This window comes from Perna viridis, chromosome 8 (genome assembly GCF_037379345.1).
Source record: "Perna viridis isolate PV_CMFRI_1.1 ecotype Kerala chromosome 8, ASM3737934v1, whole genome shotgun sequence".
NCBI lineage: Eukaryota > Metazoa > Mollusca > Bivalvia > Mytilida > Mytilidae > Perna > Perna viridis.
In genome coordinates, this window is record NC_142452.1 from 48623665 (window position 1) to 48641370 (window position 17706).

The 17706-nt window shown below is 32.2% G+C and overlaps 1 protein-coding gene and 1 long non-coding RNA gene across 3 annotated transcripts in view; one reads left to right on the forward strand and one right to left on the reverse strand.

Moving 5' to 3' along the window:
- Positions 1-17706, reverse strand: part of LOC148610807 (uncharacterized) — a 102309-nt gene that overhangs the window by 72891 nt on the left and 11712 nt on the right. For both annotated transcript variants that reach the window (XR_015924775.1, XM_088596184.1), the window contains exons 3-8: positions 16245-16306; positions 12195-12277; positions 10902-10986; positions 4985-5128; positions 4129-4251; positions 2481-2735 (exon numbers count right to left, since the gene is read on the reverse strand). Coding sequence is in view for 1 of the 2 variants with exons in the window: in XM_088596184.1 (XP_088452310.1) it covers positions 2481-2735; positions 4129-4251; positions 4985-5128; positions 10902-10986; positions 12195-12277; positions 16245-16306 (752 nt within the window). In the remaining variant the exon portion in view is untranslated. The remainder of the gene's footprint in view (positions 1-2480; positions 2736-4128; positions 4252-4984; positions 5129-10901; positions 10987-12194; positions 12278-16244; positions 16307-17706) is intronic.
- On the forward strand, positions 28-10908 carry LOC148610808 (uncharacterized). Its single transcript, XR_015924781.1, has 3 exons — positions 28-165; positions 1124-1207; positions 10767-10908. It is a non-coding gene; the product is annotated as an uncharacterized LOC148610808 (long non-coding RNA).

Consider the following 17706-nt stretch of genomic DNA (forward strand, 5'->3'; position numbering starts at 1 on the left):
TTTTTTAAGGAATTTTCCCACCAAAAACATGTGCTCTTGATACACAACAACATGGCAATGTAAACAAAAGACGGCCATTTCCTTTTTTTCTCTCCAAATGTTTTGGAAGTACATGTATCTGATGGGATAAATATTGTTTGGGAATTTAATATGTTCTTTTATAAGGTAATTCAGCTTCTTAATGTTAAAAACATCATGTGATTGTGCAATTATTCAACTTTGCATTTATAAACAGCCACATGCTTTTGGGCAGGGTTGAGTGAATTTTTACCATAGTCAGTTCCGATTGGTTCAACATCAGGTGTTAATATCTGATTGACAGCTTCATTATAATTAATTTGTGACCAGACACCTGTGCGGTCACACGGTGATTAACTGACCATAGCATGTTTACTGCTAATTACTTTGTAGAATGCCGTAAATGACCATGGGCACACTTGTTTCCTGTCGGAATTGATTTTTAATCCTCTAATTTAAGTTAATAGCACAGCACTGATAGCAAGATAGCACAGTACTGATCTCGATAGCGCAGCACTCAATCTCGATAGCGCTGTAAAGTGCAGCACTTTAAGGGCCTGGGGAGAACACTGCATATTGAATGCATGCAATACTAAAATGCTAAACCCTAAACATGGATTATCTCCCTTTTAATGTGTTAAAAAAATAACCTTATTTTATGCCTATCTTCATACAATTTCTATCCTTTATTATCATTTATTCAAATGCAATTTAAATCCATTAAACAGTGCAGGAGAAATTTTGAACTTGTAAATCTTATTTTAAACCATTAAAACATAGATAAACTCCCTTTGAAAGCATTTCTTCACATAAAGCTCTAGTTACATGCAGTGTTCTCCCCAGGTCATTATAGCACTGTACTTCGCAGGGCTATGATTTCTTAGCAGTGTACTATCAGTTTTCATATTTTAGTGAGAATGCGCTATAGGCACTGTGCTATTTAAAAAATATGGGGAGAACATGTAAAATCATCGAATCTTTACATGGCAAATGGACAGACAGACAGAAATCTCTATCTTTATGACCTAAATATGTTAGCATGGTAAACACCACAGTAATATAATATTACAGTAATTTGAGCATCAACTGTTTTATTATTTTTCAGGCATCATCACTTTGTTCCAGTTCTTTCTCAAGTCCTTACGCAAAAGTTCAGACTGAGAAGGAATAATGCCAGTTTCAACAAACAGTAAGCATTCCAATGGGAACAAATTGTGCTCCTCTACTTGCTGACCCATTCCTTCACTCTTATGAGGCTGACTTTATAGCTGATTTCATCCAAAAAAAGAATATTGTTTAGCTAGATCCTTTAACCTCAGTTTCCGCTATATAGATGACATATTATCTTCAAACAATCCTAATATTGGGGATTTGATACATTGCATCTACCCCAAAGAACTTGAGATAAAGGATACTACAGACATGTGAAGTCAGCCTCATATCTTGTCCTACACTTACAAATCGATGGTAAAGGAAAACTATTGACCAAACTGTACGACAAACTTTTCATTCAAAATTGTCAACTTTCCTTTCATCTGTGGCATCCCATCAGCACCTGCGTATGGAGTGTTCTTATCACAACTCGTACATTATGCTAGAGCTTGCTGAAACTACACAGACTTTTTGTATCGCGCTAGAATTCTATCAAACAGGCTTCTGAAACAGGGTTATGTTGTACAAGATTGAAGTCATCACTTCAAAAGTTTATCATCATGAACTCGTGGATCGTTACGGTGTATCCATCTGTGCCATGAAAACTGATTTGTTCAACATGTCATAGTTTTTCTTTCCTCATTCGTCTACCCCTGACTTGACTTTTTATGAGTAACTCGGCAGGTTTTCTAGAAAAGCAGAGGACGCTTTCCCTACCGGTGCACCTGGTCCATGCTCCCAGTTTTTAGTGGAGTCTGAGTTGCTCATTTGCTTTTATTACTTTGTATGTATGATATTAGTTACTTTATGTTCTTTGTTGTGTATGTCTGTTTTCCATGTCTGGTCTTTGTCCCTGGATTACATTCTTTTGATTACCGCTATAACCTTGGTTCCCTTGATTACTCTTTAACTATTAAGATTATCGAACAGCCATTTATTCAAAATAACGAAATAAGCAGTACTGTGAAAATATTTTTGTGGATACCAATTTTCATGGATTAGGGTCAAAACACAACTCATGGTTTCTGGAATTTGTGGTTTTGATGTTTTCAGCATACACATCAATGGGATTCTCCTTTTCATTGGGAAGCAAATTTCTTAGTTTGGCTTACCGAAGAAAACCACTAAAATTGGTACTCCATGATCTATAGTACTTTCACAGAATTAATAAACTGAAAAATATTTTTTTAAAAATAAGCTTCTACTAAAACATTAATATGAAAATATCAATAAAGCTCAGTGTATACATACAGACAACAGTACATCATAGATCATTCATAAAAAGGCGGGCTTGTCAAAATTAGTTATACCTTTATAACGACTTAATGTGTATCTCATCTCGGCCAAACCCACTTTGAAGTCTGTTACAAAATGATTAGCATCTCTTGTATCTGCTGGCGGGGTGTATGTAGCTGTCATTGAAAGTTCTACCCGCGTAAAATCGTCAACATTAGTCCAAATGACCTGATCATCTTCAGCATAGTTTGGATCATTCTTAGCTGTGTTGGTCTCACCATCATTGTAAAATACTGCACTGTTAAGAGTTATGTCAGGAAGATTCAGAACTGCAAAATTGAGAAAAATTCATACATTTTGTAAATAAAGACTATAGCAGTTACATTAATTATATTACTTTTTTTAGATGCTGACAAACAGCCAATGTAGTGGTACTAAGATACTTTCGTTTGTTGGTCTATTTTGATTAGTTTTGTGGAAATTCAAGTTCATAAAGGTTGAGATACAATTTTCCCCTAATTGTCCTGCAAACTGATATCCGAGTCAGAACACACTTTTACATGCTAAACAAAGTGCTAAATCTAAACTTTAATTGCCTATATTGTCTAAAACCACATAGAAATACAATTCAAAGTTATGACACTTAAACATGTTTAAATCCAGAAAAAAAAGTTGATCTGATCAGAGAAACCTCTATATCTCAAATTTTCAAGCATGAATTACTGTGGAATTATAATTGTTAATGGGGTACCAATTTTCATGGTTTCATGGGATCAGTAAACCATGCAATTTTGTTTCCAAGGAAAAGAAAATTAACCATTCATTTGTATCAAGGAGTTGTTTAATTCATGAATTCAAGAATCTAAAAACTGATGATTTTCCCCTTAACCACAAAAATTGGCACCCACAATTAAAAGTATTTTCAAAGTAATCCATACTTCTTGAACATGTTGCAATGAACTCGAATTGCAAGGTCACAATAAATGCTTTCAAATTTTAAAAAAAATTGGCTGATGAATTCTTTGAACATCATTACATAATCAAAAGAGATTGATGAATAGGCAAAAGAAAGGAGAGGACAATCTGTTTTAACCCCCACCAGTAAAAAGTTTTCTAGTCGTGATCTAAAAATAGAGACACAGGAGGAGGGCACTTTAATGTGTGAAGTTCTAGTATCCCACAGACCATCAGCTTTGTCATATTGTTTTAATACAACTAGCACATGTATATATTGCAAGAACAAAACAAATAGGGCATTAATGGAACATTAATGTATACTATGCTATATTATGGTGAAAGGGGTATGGCAAATGTTCAAAGTGGCCTAATTTGATTACTTAATTTTAGATTTTATTGAAAATTTGATGCAACCTGTATTTAATGGTACTAAACAGTGCAACCTTTTTTAAAGATGCATTGACACACAATTTTTGGAGAGTATCACATAATACAATTCCACCTAGTGTGGCAGGAAATAAAAAGGAAATTATTTGTAATGTCTATTTCATATATAGAGATAACTTCGTGACTCTCTTTATCAAAATTTCATTAGGGTACTTTGAAATTGTGAAGAGGGACAAAAGGACACTCAAAAGTGGCAAAGGAGTGCAAGCCCTACAGAATGGGGTGAGGTACCACTCCATTTTGATCTACTTACGTAAGACATTGGGTAAAGGATTTGATAGGATGAAATTTTGGTTTCTTTTTTTTTCATATACATACTGTTTTCACAATGATTCCCACCAAAGTTGTCTGCACAGACACAGCTTGTAGCTGAATCATTTGTCCCAGTGCCACACACACCAGGATAACAACGGGTACTATCTGCTGCCCATGAACACACCTCTGTAAAACAGTCATAATTTTTTAAGTGTTATACAAGTTTATTGATAACAGTTTAAAATTAAATCTGAATTTTTTAAGTTAATGATCGGGACCAGTTTCATTAAAAAATTTCAAATTCATATTTACTCAAATTTCTTTGAAGCTATCTGCTTGGTTGAAACTTCGAGTTCAGAAATATTTAAGGAAAATATCATTTGGAACACTTATGAAACTGGGCTCATAGCCTTAATTCCACTGTCATTGGCGCTTTCTATCTAACCTTTTAGTACAATGAAATCTCAGTCAAACCTGCTAAAAGACTATGATTAAAATTTCCCTGACCCTTTGCTGTGCATTCTATGTCAAATTAACCTGTATATAAAGACCGCTCGTCTTATGTGACCATGATTTCACTCTCCCTTTAAAGGTCACTTAAGACAGGTTTAACTATATTACAATATTAACCAAGTATAGACATAATGCAATGAGCAATTTGACTTCCAGTAAAAAAAACTAGAGATACTATGACCACATGGATATATCCTGTACAACTACTGCAAGAAGAAGTAAAACTTCAAAAGTGCAAAGTTCATTCCTTTTTTTTTCTTGAACTGCATTAAAAACAACAAAAATAATTCTGTTTTTTTTTTTGGTTTTGTACTTACTTATAAGCCACCTCTTATTAGGAATATTTTTTAAGTTGAAAAGGTCTAGCTGTTGCATTTAAGTTCAAAGGTCAGTAAATAGGACTTACTATCACAGGTTTCACCACCACTTATTTCGTGAGTATAAGTCCTGTAATACTGGTTCCCATCTATGTCACCCTGGCACCAGTTACATGTTGTATTGGCCAGGGACGTACACTGGCGGTGATTACAGTTTGGTATATCAGCACATACTGAAATGATTAAAACATTAGACAGGAATAAAATAAGCAAAATTTTTCCACAACAAAGTAACATTTGTTGATGTAACTTATTTCATGAACAAGCAAAAATTGTGAAACTAAATTGGTGCGAAGATGTCCCTTCATTATGCAATAGATGCAAATAACACATGTAGTATTAGTAGCAAAGTTGAATTGATATTCAGAAATATTAATAAGAATTTGCAAAAAAATAAGTTGCTTTACTGTTATTTTCACATGTATTTTACTGTGGGAAAAATCGTAAGGGAAATCAAGGGAAACCAGAATTTTAACAGTAATCAAAGGAATACAACGATAATGACTAGACAGGGTAACTTTTTCTTTAAAGTAAAGAGGACGGTTAAACTACATGGCAAAAAAAAAGCAGACACTTTGGAATTACTGTGCTTTACTGTGCTTGTACTGTTACATGAAACCAAAACAGTGAGGATCCAATAGGGGTGGGGGGAGTCCGGAAGCCCCCCCCCCCTTTGCTGAAAAAAAAATTGTAATTTTGTGAAAAAGGTGGGACAAAAAGAGAAAATAATGGCCTGGAACGTCCCTTCTTTTTTAAAACCTCTCTAAAATCCTCCTTTTTTCAAAATTTCATTTCCACCACTGGCAAATTTCTTGTGGTTGTATAGAAAATATAACATTACATATAAACAGGGTTGCCACACTTCTTCACTATATGAAATTCAAGGGTTTTTCCATTGTTTTTCAAGGATTTTGCCCAGGTTTTCAACGATATGTACCAATGAGAAGTTGCCGACTATACCATGATTTTTTATGATATGCATGAATAATTCATTCATGTAAATACAATTGTACCAAAGTGGGTGCTGTTATTTTTTTTTAATCTTGTCCTTAATTTCATGTACAATGCACTGTTCTACTGATCACATTGCAAGCAATATTGCAGCCTGTCCCCAGATGTGGATGTTTCTTAGTACCTTCTACGGCTGTATTACCTGGTAAGATATTTTTCAATATCCTTCCATTTATCTAAGGTCAATACATAGCATTAACCAGAGGCTCCACAGAGCCTGTAATCGCTCACCTTAGCAAACTGAAATTTTTCGTTTAACTATGAGAAGATGAAAATGTAGTTGACAAACTACACTGGCAATAAGGGTAATCTCACATCTTGACTGTACAGCACAAAACTAGATATTTTTTTTTATCTTAATAGTTTTGACATTCAAATAAAAAAGTTCTATTCAATCAATTCTTTATTAAACAAATTATTAATAATAATTAATAAATAATTAATAATAATGGATAATAAACTGTTAACAAATCAAACAATACATGTATATATACTTCCTGGATAATAAACTGTTAACAAATCAAACAATACATGTATATATACTTCCTGGATGATAAACTGTTAACAAATCAAACAATACATGTATATATACTTCCTGGATAATAAACTGTTAAAAAATAAAAACAATACATGTATATATACTTCCTGGATAATAAACTGTTAACAAATCAAACAATACATGTATATATACTTCCTGGATAATAAACTGTTAACAAATCAAACAATACATGTATATATACTTCCTGGATAATAAACTGTTAACAAATAAAAACAAAATATAACAAAAATAGTAAAAATAAAATACTGACAACTGATAAAATAAAACACTGACATTTGAAAATCAAAACTTGACTAGAAAGAACAATATTGTCCATAAGATTGACTTAACCAGTAAATGCATAATGTAAACCTTTTCAAGTTGCAAGTAAATACTTTTGGAACTACTACTGAATCTATCCTAGCATGCTCATCAAAAGATTCAAAAATTAAATTTTACATGAGGCTACAAGGTTTCCAGGTGGACAGACTGAAATATACAAACTTCTTTGCTGAGCATTTATACTATTCTATTGATGCACAGAAGAATTTAACAATTTTGTGCAGTTTACAGGTTTGATAACAGCATTGATTGTGTATCTACCTGCTTTCTGACATCTGAGAGCTCTTTAGCTTTTTCTCTTTTTATGAAGAGAATTTAATTGAGTAATATGAGGAACTGAATGAAGCTGTTCAGCTTTCTCTGCATTTTCATCTAAAAAATTTATTGATTCCTCAATACATTTAGCTTTTCTTCTTAACTCATTCAATTTTTCTTCAACCACCTTCCTCTTTTCTCCCTTTCTTTTCCTCTTTTTCTCAGTCTTTTTCTGTTCCAAATAATCAAAGTACCTTTGTCTTGCTAATTTAGTATATTGTGACAGCTCCTTTGTAGCAAACATACACTCAATACCCCCCTACACTTTTAACATAGTCTAATACATCTTTTAGCAACTAGAGACTCTTTTGACAAATTTTGCTCATTAACTTCTTTATTTACAGAAAACCCTCTCTCAACACCAGCTTGCCCATGGGAAAGTAACAATAGTGTGTGTACAATACACCAAACATTTTTATATGCACACTGGTCATGCATCTCCTCATAAAACATTTTTATCCACTCCATCAGTGCTCTTACTAAACTCTAACTTAGCACTGTGCTTCATATTAAAAACGAACTTCTTAAATTCAGAAAAAATATTGTCACAATTATCAAATTCCAATCGCTTCAACCTGCTTAAAGCATTCAAAACTCTTCTAAATTTCTCAAGTGTCTTCTCACCATCTACACTGATCAAAACAGGGTTCAAACATGATAAGCTGCATACTAAACTGTAACCCAGAGGAGATTTGTCATTAATTTTACTCACAAGATGGAAAAAAAGTCAAGACACTGTTTTCTAAAATCCATAATTTGAAACTCACTGACTTTCTTACTAGTTTCAACAGCTTTTAGTTCTGACTGCGCCACCAAACCGAAATCAACATCCTTTAAATTTTTCAAAATTTCCCTGTTCTTAATGTCAATATCTGCATTGTGTGAGCCTCTTCTATAATTGAAGTTTTGATAAACCTATCCATATTTCTTACCAGTTCTGCCAAGTCTTGTGCAAGAAAAGGAATCATTGGTTTATCTCATTGATAAAAAACTAAAAAACTCTCAACCTGTTTCCCTACCGACATAACAAATGCGAACTTTGCTTTCATTGAAGGATCTTTTAACATTTGTCTTACTACATCAAATGATTTTGTGCTGGGCTTTTCACTTTTTTTTCTTATCAACAGCCTCTATATACTTATGCAAGTTCGAAAGAACCTGTACAGCCCTATCAAGAACTTTAACATGTTCTACCCATCTATGTGAACAAAATGGCAGTGGGTAAACATCAGATTTTGTTAACTCCTCATAATCTTCTCTTGAATCTTGCAGGGACATTTTCAAATAAAGTATGCAATGATGATAATTGATTTGAAATCTCCCATTTGGTAGCATTTACACCAGCCCTGAAAGTTTTATGCACTGTATGTTACCCACAACATCTATATTAATCAACTTTGTGTTATATTCTTTTTCAATTTTAGTCTCTAATTTATCAAAAGCTGACCAATTTACATTTGGTCCATCCATAGAGAGTTGAACAATGTTTGTTAGACCCAATCTTTGTTTTCAAATGTATGTACTAAATCAACAGCACAAGCATGCCCTAAAAAGTCTTATGTATAATATCGATTTACAACTTTGTCATCTTGCCAATGACTAACCAAAATGTCCAGTTGCTTTTTTTTTAACTCTTATCCTTTGTTGAACTTCCAGCATCTGCTGTAACAATGGTAATTAGTGTTACTTGTGAATTGATAGATGCTATACATTCTTTGTGCTTCTGGCCTCTGGCATGTGATTTCAGGGCTGAGTGTTCCATTGAAGTTAAATCTATTGCTTTTTTATATAATTTACAATATGCTAAATGAGGTAAAGATTTCACTTTCTGCAACCAGTCTCTGTATTCTGACTCCCATTTATTCTGCAAAGTACATGCCATCTGCCAAAACAAATCATAATAACAAAATACAATTATGCTGTTTTATTATTTACAACACAAGATAAAGACGAAGGATCATACATAGTGATGGCATAAACATTATTCTCTCGTCGATAAGGCGCTGTACTTTATTGGGAAATTTTTTTTTGGAAAAAATATGTAAAATTCCAAAATTTAGCATAAATATATACATAAACTGTCTTGACCAAGCGCAAAATAATCATACATGTACATATTTGGTGTTGTCCCCAATAGAACTAAGGCCTAAAAAATTGTTTCTGGTAATGTCTCCTTCAAAATTTTAGACAGTAGGAAAGGCCTTTTTTAATTAATTGATTTTATTCATTTATTTATTTATTTTTAACTGAACTTGTTGTAGCCACGTCCATGCCGTTGCATTTATTTAAGCAATTTCGAACCTCTACAGTGCATAAAATTTCTATTAATTTTTTTGTTGTTGACACCACATAAAATTAGGGCGGCAGGAAAAATATAGCATCATTGGGCATTAATAGTAGACCTAATCTAAATATTTAATAAAAAAAAATAGTTACATTTGTAACTCTTTTCATCATCATGATATATCATGATCAGAAAAAGTAGACAGTAGAGGGGGTACATGTACAATGACAAACCAAGCTTCCTATGTTGTATATTACTCGCTTGTTGGTTGTAGCTGCTGAACTGTATCTCAAGGTCCTTTTGCTAATTTTATGATATTGGCGGACTGTACTCAAAAATCATAAAATTGGGAAAATGACCTCGAGCTACTGTTCTGCAACTTTCATTGGTTGTTGTTTCTTTTACACATTCCCTGTTTTTATTTATTTTCTTTTTTGATTTTCTCTCATATTTCAACATCAATAATATCCATTTATTGCTAATCAAGTGTTTATGCTACTTACATTTAAACTTTACATAAAAACTTCATCACTATATTCATCTTCTGAAGGCTACAATCACTGTCTACTAGGTCCACATTGGGGGGTATGATTGTACATGTTTGTTGTACAAAGAAGAATATCTGTATTTCACATATTGCATAAAGTTTATCAATTTCTGACCAAATTCTATCTTAGGAAAATACTCATTATATAGGTCAATCCAACCATAATAATTGTGTGTCTACCTTGAGGTCAGATGAAATCGTATCAACTTAGGGTTATTAACAATAACTGCAAGTGCCTGTGTTTGACTGATATAAAGTGTTCTCTAAATTTGTAGTGACTCTATGAAATTTGCAGATGCAAATTCTTGGCAGTATTGATCTGTAGTAAACTCTGTAAATTGGTTTCCACATGTTAATATTCTCTCTTCCAAATAAATTTTTATGACCCTTTTAGAAAGAATTGATTGAATACATGAAACGATAGCATCATCCTTAAATATGTTTGAACTTAACACTATTTGGAGAGCAATGTTTTATTCCAATCTGTGTTAGCCACAACTGTTTCAGCACACTGCTTTCAGTTTCACCACCTGTTTTAAAGTGCTGCATTTTGAAAAAAGTCTATATCGATATTAATCAGCGGTGATGCATTTAAAAAAACATTTCAAAGACCAAAATTGGCAAAGGTCAGATCGTCACTTATTTCTTGCCCCAAAAATGTTCATAAAATACCATATTATCATTACTACTGGTGTAAGGGAGGAAACCGAAGTTTAATTCAACTTCTGCAATTTCGAGTTCAAGGATCTTTCCCAAATCTTTTCTATTTTTCAGGTTTTCCCGGACATTTCCCAACTGAGAACACCTTTTATTGAATTCCTGGCCTTTTCCCGTTTTCCTAGGTGCGTGGCAACCCTGTATAAACTTTCAGTCAAAACATTTACACCTTCACCTCCTCAATTGACTTACTTTCACAATATGAACCATTTGAGTAGAATCCATCATTACAACCAGTGCAGTTGTCTGGACCTACACACTGTCCACCACTCCAATACTGAAAAAGATAAAACAAAAGACATGATTTAATAAAGCCAACATGAAAGAAGGAGAAATAAATATAAGGTAAACAAGCATTCTGATTGTATTGCAAAACAATACATAGTCCCTTACTGGCTGTTTCTATCACTGACCCAAACACTACCTTGGATCATCAAGTATAAATGACTGAGGAAATGACCTGGATTTTGAACATAAGAAGGAATATGGATAAAGACAAGAAAGATGTTTAAATCCATTTAACAGATGCAGATTTGCAAAGTTTTATGCTCAGACAATTGGATAGATTAGGTTTCAAATAATGGTTGATTGATTTGTCAAAGAAACAATTCAATTCTTAAGTCTTTAGAAAAAATTTTGAAAAAGCCCTTAAAGCTGGAAGTTGATTACTTTGAAAAAAATCAGCAAAACAGAACTTGATACGTAACTCATCAAGGTAGACTCACATATTGAAAAATCAGCTCAATATCTGCAAGCTTTTAGAAAAAAGTGCGGAAAACTTAGATATCTGTAAATTAAAGGGCCATATCTCGGACAAAAATCAGCAGAACAGAACAAAGCTTAACTGATCTGTAACTCATTTGAGGTGACTCACATACAAAATAGCAAGCATTTAGAAAAAAAATGTGGGAATTTTCAGTACATTTTTCAAAGGTCAGGGCCTAAAATTGGACAAAAATTTGCAAAGCAGAATGAAACAGAAACTTGATCTGTAACTCATAAGGGTAGACTTACATACCAAAACTACCAAAAAATCAGTTCAATATCTGCAAGCATTTAGAAAAAAGAGCAGAAAACTTAAATATCGGTAAATTTTTTGAAAGTTTAAGGGCCATAACTCAAACAAAAATCAGCAAAGCTGTTTCCCTAACATGCTCTAACAAATAAGGATTGGTAGGTACAAATGTACACAAAATTTCTATTTTTTCAAAAGTTTTTAATTGGTTTGTGTTGTAGACATAATCAGACATTAATACATGTAGTCCTTGTTAAAAAAATGACAAAAAACTTAAGGGGAGGCATAAAAAAAATGGGTTTGTAGAGTTATCAGAAACACAAGTATTATTAGGCCAAATTGCATTTAAGCTAACCAGCTAACATCAACCCATACCTTTGGATAATTTTTTTACAAATAACCAGTGTATCATAAAAAAGTTCTTTGATACAGCATATTTTGACTGAATGTCGATTACATATAAACTATACCTGTTTATTATTTGGTCTACTTATAATTGGGGCATCATAATACCTCGTGCAGGCATCGGGGTTGGTTTTACCATCACAGAAAACTGAAAAGAAAAGCCAGCAATGCAGCTTCATTGTGGTAATATCATGCATGTATGGATTAAACATTTTTTCCCAACAATATTGTTTAATTTTTCTTTTTACCCTTTGACCTTAAAGATGCTCTTCTATGGAAATGCAAGTCACGTCACTGTAACTCTGTTTCCCAATTCACCAAAAACTTAGACATACAAAATGTACATGGGCATTATTTTTTATTGTAATGAATGCATACAATTTCAGGATTTCTTAAGCCTTAAGAAAACCTGCAACAAACCCCTGAATCACATTGAGGAGGAATTACATTATGCAATAATGTAATCTACATCAATACATATCAATTTATTGCTCACTATCAGCCCTAGCCTAGACTTTTTTTAAAGAATTTTCTTTAAATCTTTTTTACTTTTAATATTCAAGTCTCAGCATGATAGAGTGAGAATGGAAATTTATTACCAGAAACAGAGAGTAAAATGTAAGCATAAAACTAGAAAAACTGTGACCAAAGCTCACTTTGTGATACCCCTGCTTTCCTCCCCAGAAACCATATCTAATACCCCATAATTGATTTAAGTGTTCAGATAGAAAAAAGAAAATAGAAGATGCCCAAAAGCATCATGTAATATTAGATGTTAACTAGAAATACTATTAGCGAGTTGATAAAAGAGAATAAAAATAGCCCCACTTCAAATGGAGTTAAAAATTGGATGTAAAATCCTCAAGTTTATTATTTCCCTATAAAATCATGAGTTATCATATTCTTTTCCTATACTCAACGTCAGTTCCAGCCCATCTACAATTTAATCCAAATATTCTTCAGTCGTTATTTTATTGAAGCAGAGTTATCTTTCTTTTGATTTGTTATGCATTTCTCATTACATAAAAACCAAACATCAGAACTTACCATTGATATGCACAATCAAAACAAATTTTACAATTCCTTATGAGAAATTCCATTATAATTCCACCATTTTTGTTGCTAAGTGAGGATTGTTGACAAAATTCTGATAATTGTATTTTTCAATTTCGATGTTGACAAAAATGTAATTTCTCACAAAATAGAAAATAGACATCTACTGTGTACTGGATTGATAACCCTCAGAATAAAGATAAATATAGGCGGTAAATCTTCAACACTAACAACAACCAAACACTATTTTGGTAACAAAATCATGATTTGACAATATAAACATTGTGATCTAGATTTGTCATCGGATTTGAACAATTCACATTTTACGGAGAAGTCGTTTTGCAATATGAATGAGCAAGTTATTTAACACATTTTAGATATCAGTAGGTGTCAATAAAACTGTAGACCAATTCTTATTTTGAATTTAAATGATATGTTATATATGTGATGCCGAGTATAGACATTTACTTATAATGCCAAACCTTCCTTCAAAATTTCATTAAAGTCCCTTCTGCGGTTTAAGACAAGTTTTAACATGTAAAACCCTTAAGTTAAATTATCTTCCTTTGGTGTCCTCAAAAAGTACTTATATAACTTCATGCACATCTATTAAAATCCCTTGAGCAGTTTATGGGGAGTGAAAAATAGACAGACATACAGACAGATGGGATAATTTCTAAACATGTATATTATACATCATACAAAATTCTCATATTATTGGATAAGCATTATGTATTATTTTGGTCTATTCCTTTCTAGCTCCACCCCCTAAAACTGATTGGTATTTACAATATATCACCACAATATATATCTCCCCTTTGATCAGAAATAACTTTCCTTGTCTGCATGTGCATCCTTTTCATATTAATTTTAAAATCACTATTTAAAATTAAAAGAATAAATAGTGGAAGTATTCATTTTTATTTTATTCTTTGTTTTGCTATCGTGGATTTATTTAAATATTAAAATACTTGTAAATTTCATTCCAGTTTGACATTCGCAATATCTAAGGTATTGCAACAATTATACCTGTTTTTTAAAGGTTACGCATATGTGCATAAAAGTGTGATGTATTCAAAAGGATATTCAGTAACATATAACACATATAGCCTGTGACAGAGGGTGATACACCATGTAACACACTCTGTAAATATATCACCCTTGACTATGTCTCAGGTGACGTATCTACCTCATGTGTTACTTCAGCTTATCACCCTCTACTGCAGGCAATATGTGTATAATATCCCTAACAATGCCCAACAGAAACACAATAAAAAGACAATGGTACAGAACTATTTTTTATGAGGTACATATATCTTTAGTTCAGTCAGACAAGGAGTATCACAGTGTTTATTTACTCCTACAACATAAGAGGTTGGAATTCCGTTCCTCCATACCCCAACATCTTACTTCCAAGCGCCATATTGCATAACGCTCGTTCCTCCATTCCTTGAAATCGGTAGAATTATAGTAACCTACTTTCCATTTAAAACGTTTTATACAGTTTCTTTACCATTACACGGGAGAAGGAGACTAAACTAAAGAAAAACAACGACCTACCTGATGAGAAAACCCAACAATCCTGGAAATACTTTGTAAAAGCAATTAAAATGAACTTCACATCTGGTTTTTAACTTTTTGAGTGTGTAATTCTGGTTGATAAATTACGGATTTTAAAATTTGCGAAACAGAACATATCAAATTAACAAACGAGTTGCCTTTAACAACTATAAGTTTGTTTTGTCAAAAATATATTGTATTCCGTAAAATTAGTGACCTAATTCAAAATTGCTGGTCATTTTGACAACTGTCTTTATTGCAAATGTTTTCTAGGTATTTAACAAATATTTAGGATTTTTATCGTTCAATTTCCGGTAGGTTAAACTTCTTTTATGTAAATGAAAGACATAAAAACACATATTTAGTTAATTAACACTTGTGGTGGCTTTCAACATGTTAGATGCTAGAGGTTAGGATGGCACCAAGTCAGAAAATAGCTCGCCAGACAACCTCTAGCATTGTTGGAGTAAGTGTTTATTTACTTATATAATATTGTACACAAACATTGCATTTCCTAAATAGCTGATATACATGTAGTATTTGTTTGTTGAGATCCTTTTATTGATGTGTACTACTACATGTACATGTACTATAAATAGTAAAGCAATCATGCTCATTATTTAAAAAAATAATCTTGCTTTTTCCCTTACACCACTTCAGAATTTCCTGTATGCCTGAAAATATCTGCCTTGCAGAAGAATATGACTTTTGTATGGTGGCTCATATTTTGTCATACATGTCTGATTTCCATGTCTGGTGCCTGGATTGTGTTCATTTGATTTCCGCTAGAATCTTTGTTCCATTGATTACTCTTTCTATATAACCCACAAATTTTCTTTATAGTGGTACAGCATAAATATGTCAATGACAACTTCATGGGTTTTTATTACTGTGCAAGACTAAAAAATACAAATAATACTATACTATGTTACAAAATGTACATAACAAGGTACATGTATGCTACAAACATGTATGGGAGAGTTCACCAATCTCATTTGTGACATCATTATTCACTAACTTGCATCTTATTAAGCATCAAATTCATCAGCAAGTAAACAACTAAATAAACAATACACAATTTTATAACAAATTAACAATCCCTATTTTCAATTCTTATAACTTATTTTTTATCAAAATATTGTTCTGTAGAAATAATTCATAATTGAAAAATAAATTTGTAGTTATATTCATAAGTGAACTTATTTTTCATATATAAATTGTTATTTAAGTTTTATATTTATAAACTCTAATTACTGAATATTTATCTAAAAATTCCATGGATAAAAAGATTTATAAGCAGTTCAGGGAACCAAAATTTTTTTTTCAATTATCTTAAAAATTTACAATGATTTAAAGTTGATGCCACTTAATGGACTTTTTGCCAACCAAAACCAAATCATACATGTACATGTAACTGATGACATCACAGAGAACTCTCCTATTATTACTACATGTATTTTTGTACAATATTTACTATACTATGTTTTAATACATATACATACATTGATCACAATCAACCCCTGTATAACCATCACAGCAGAAGTACTCTGTCGATCCAACTGACCTTAAATATTAATAATAAATATATTATACATGAATTAAGATTTAATCAAAAATAAACCTGCACAGTATATTCTCCTTCATTAAGGAGAGGTTTAAAATATTTCTCCATTCAAGATGATAGACTTAAAATAATTTTTTTAGTGAGCATGTTAACATTTAAATTTTACCACAGAAAATGGAAAAATAGCTTAAATTAAGGCTAGGAGAATCATAGTAAAGGACTATCATTGTTTAAACCAAAGGGTTCCATGAGAATAGCATGTACATGTATAAGTGTACATCTGAACAGAGAATTTTTTAAGTGATTTTCATAAAATAAAGAATCTACAACTTTTTCATAAAAAAATCTTGAATTACATTTTGTAGCTGAACGAAAGTAGATTTACACATTGAAAACACAAGATCTGAGAATACCTATACTAAAAAAGGTAAACGGTGGATTGAGTGACATTAAGATTGATAAAAATAAATTCTAATATGAGGTCCTACTAATGTTAATTGATAATACTTAATACAACTAACCCTACGACATTTTTTTTGTTCATATTAGAAAAGAAATAACTCATGTTAGGAATGGTGTTGTACTCATTAACACATGTGTTGGCTTTTACATTGGTATTTTACACATACATGTAGCTAACACTCTGTATAAAATATACATACCCAGCCAATGTGTAAACAAGTACACCACCCCTCATGAACTATTTATTAAATATCTACTTGAGAGAAATATTTTAATGGTGAATCAAGTGTCGTTTTTAATGATGATTTTGAAGCGGCAGATGACAATTACATGTACATTACTAAAAAATTGGTCCACACTTGGTACCATGATAATTTTATTTTACTCCGATCATTTTGAGTGTTCCATCACTAAGGAATGACTTAAATTTTTTCCAACTACATGTATGAAGAAATACACATAACCTTACTTACGTGGTACAAACTAAATAACCTGCATAGCTCTGCTTCTTCTGGGTTCACGGATGCATGTTATAAGTACATGTATTTTGACATACAATTAAATATAGCTTTATAGAGCATACATAGAACATTGATGCCCCTCCGTGTAATTGTAGATAAAGGGTTAGGGAAAACTCAAAAACTACATGTTCATTTTTTTTTTCCTAAAAATTTATCTTAAGGCCTAAATGAAATATATGTTTCCGGTGCCCCCGACCCTAACTTTTTTATGGAGTGGGCAAAAAAAAAAAGTCTGGAATTTCTGTGTTTTCCGTCGGCGATTTGCATTTTATTGTATTTAAATCGCTCTCCGGTGTGGAGACCCATTATCACAGTAAGAACGCTATGGCGAACGCCAGTGCGAGTTCAGTATTTGCAATCAAAATTGCAAAATGTCAGCACTTGGAGGCTAAAAACCTACTTATCATAGTTCTTTGA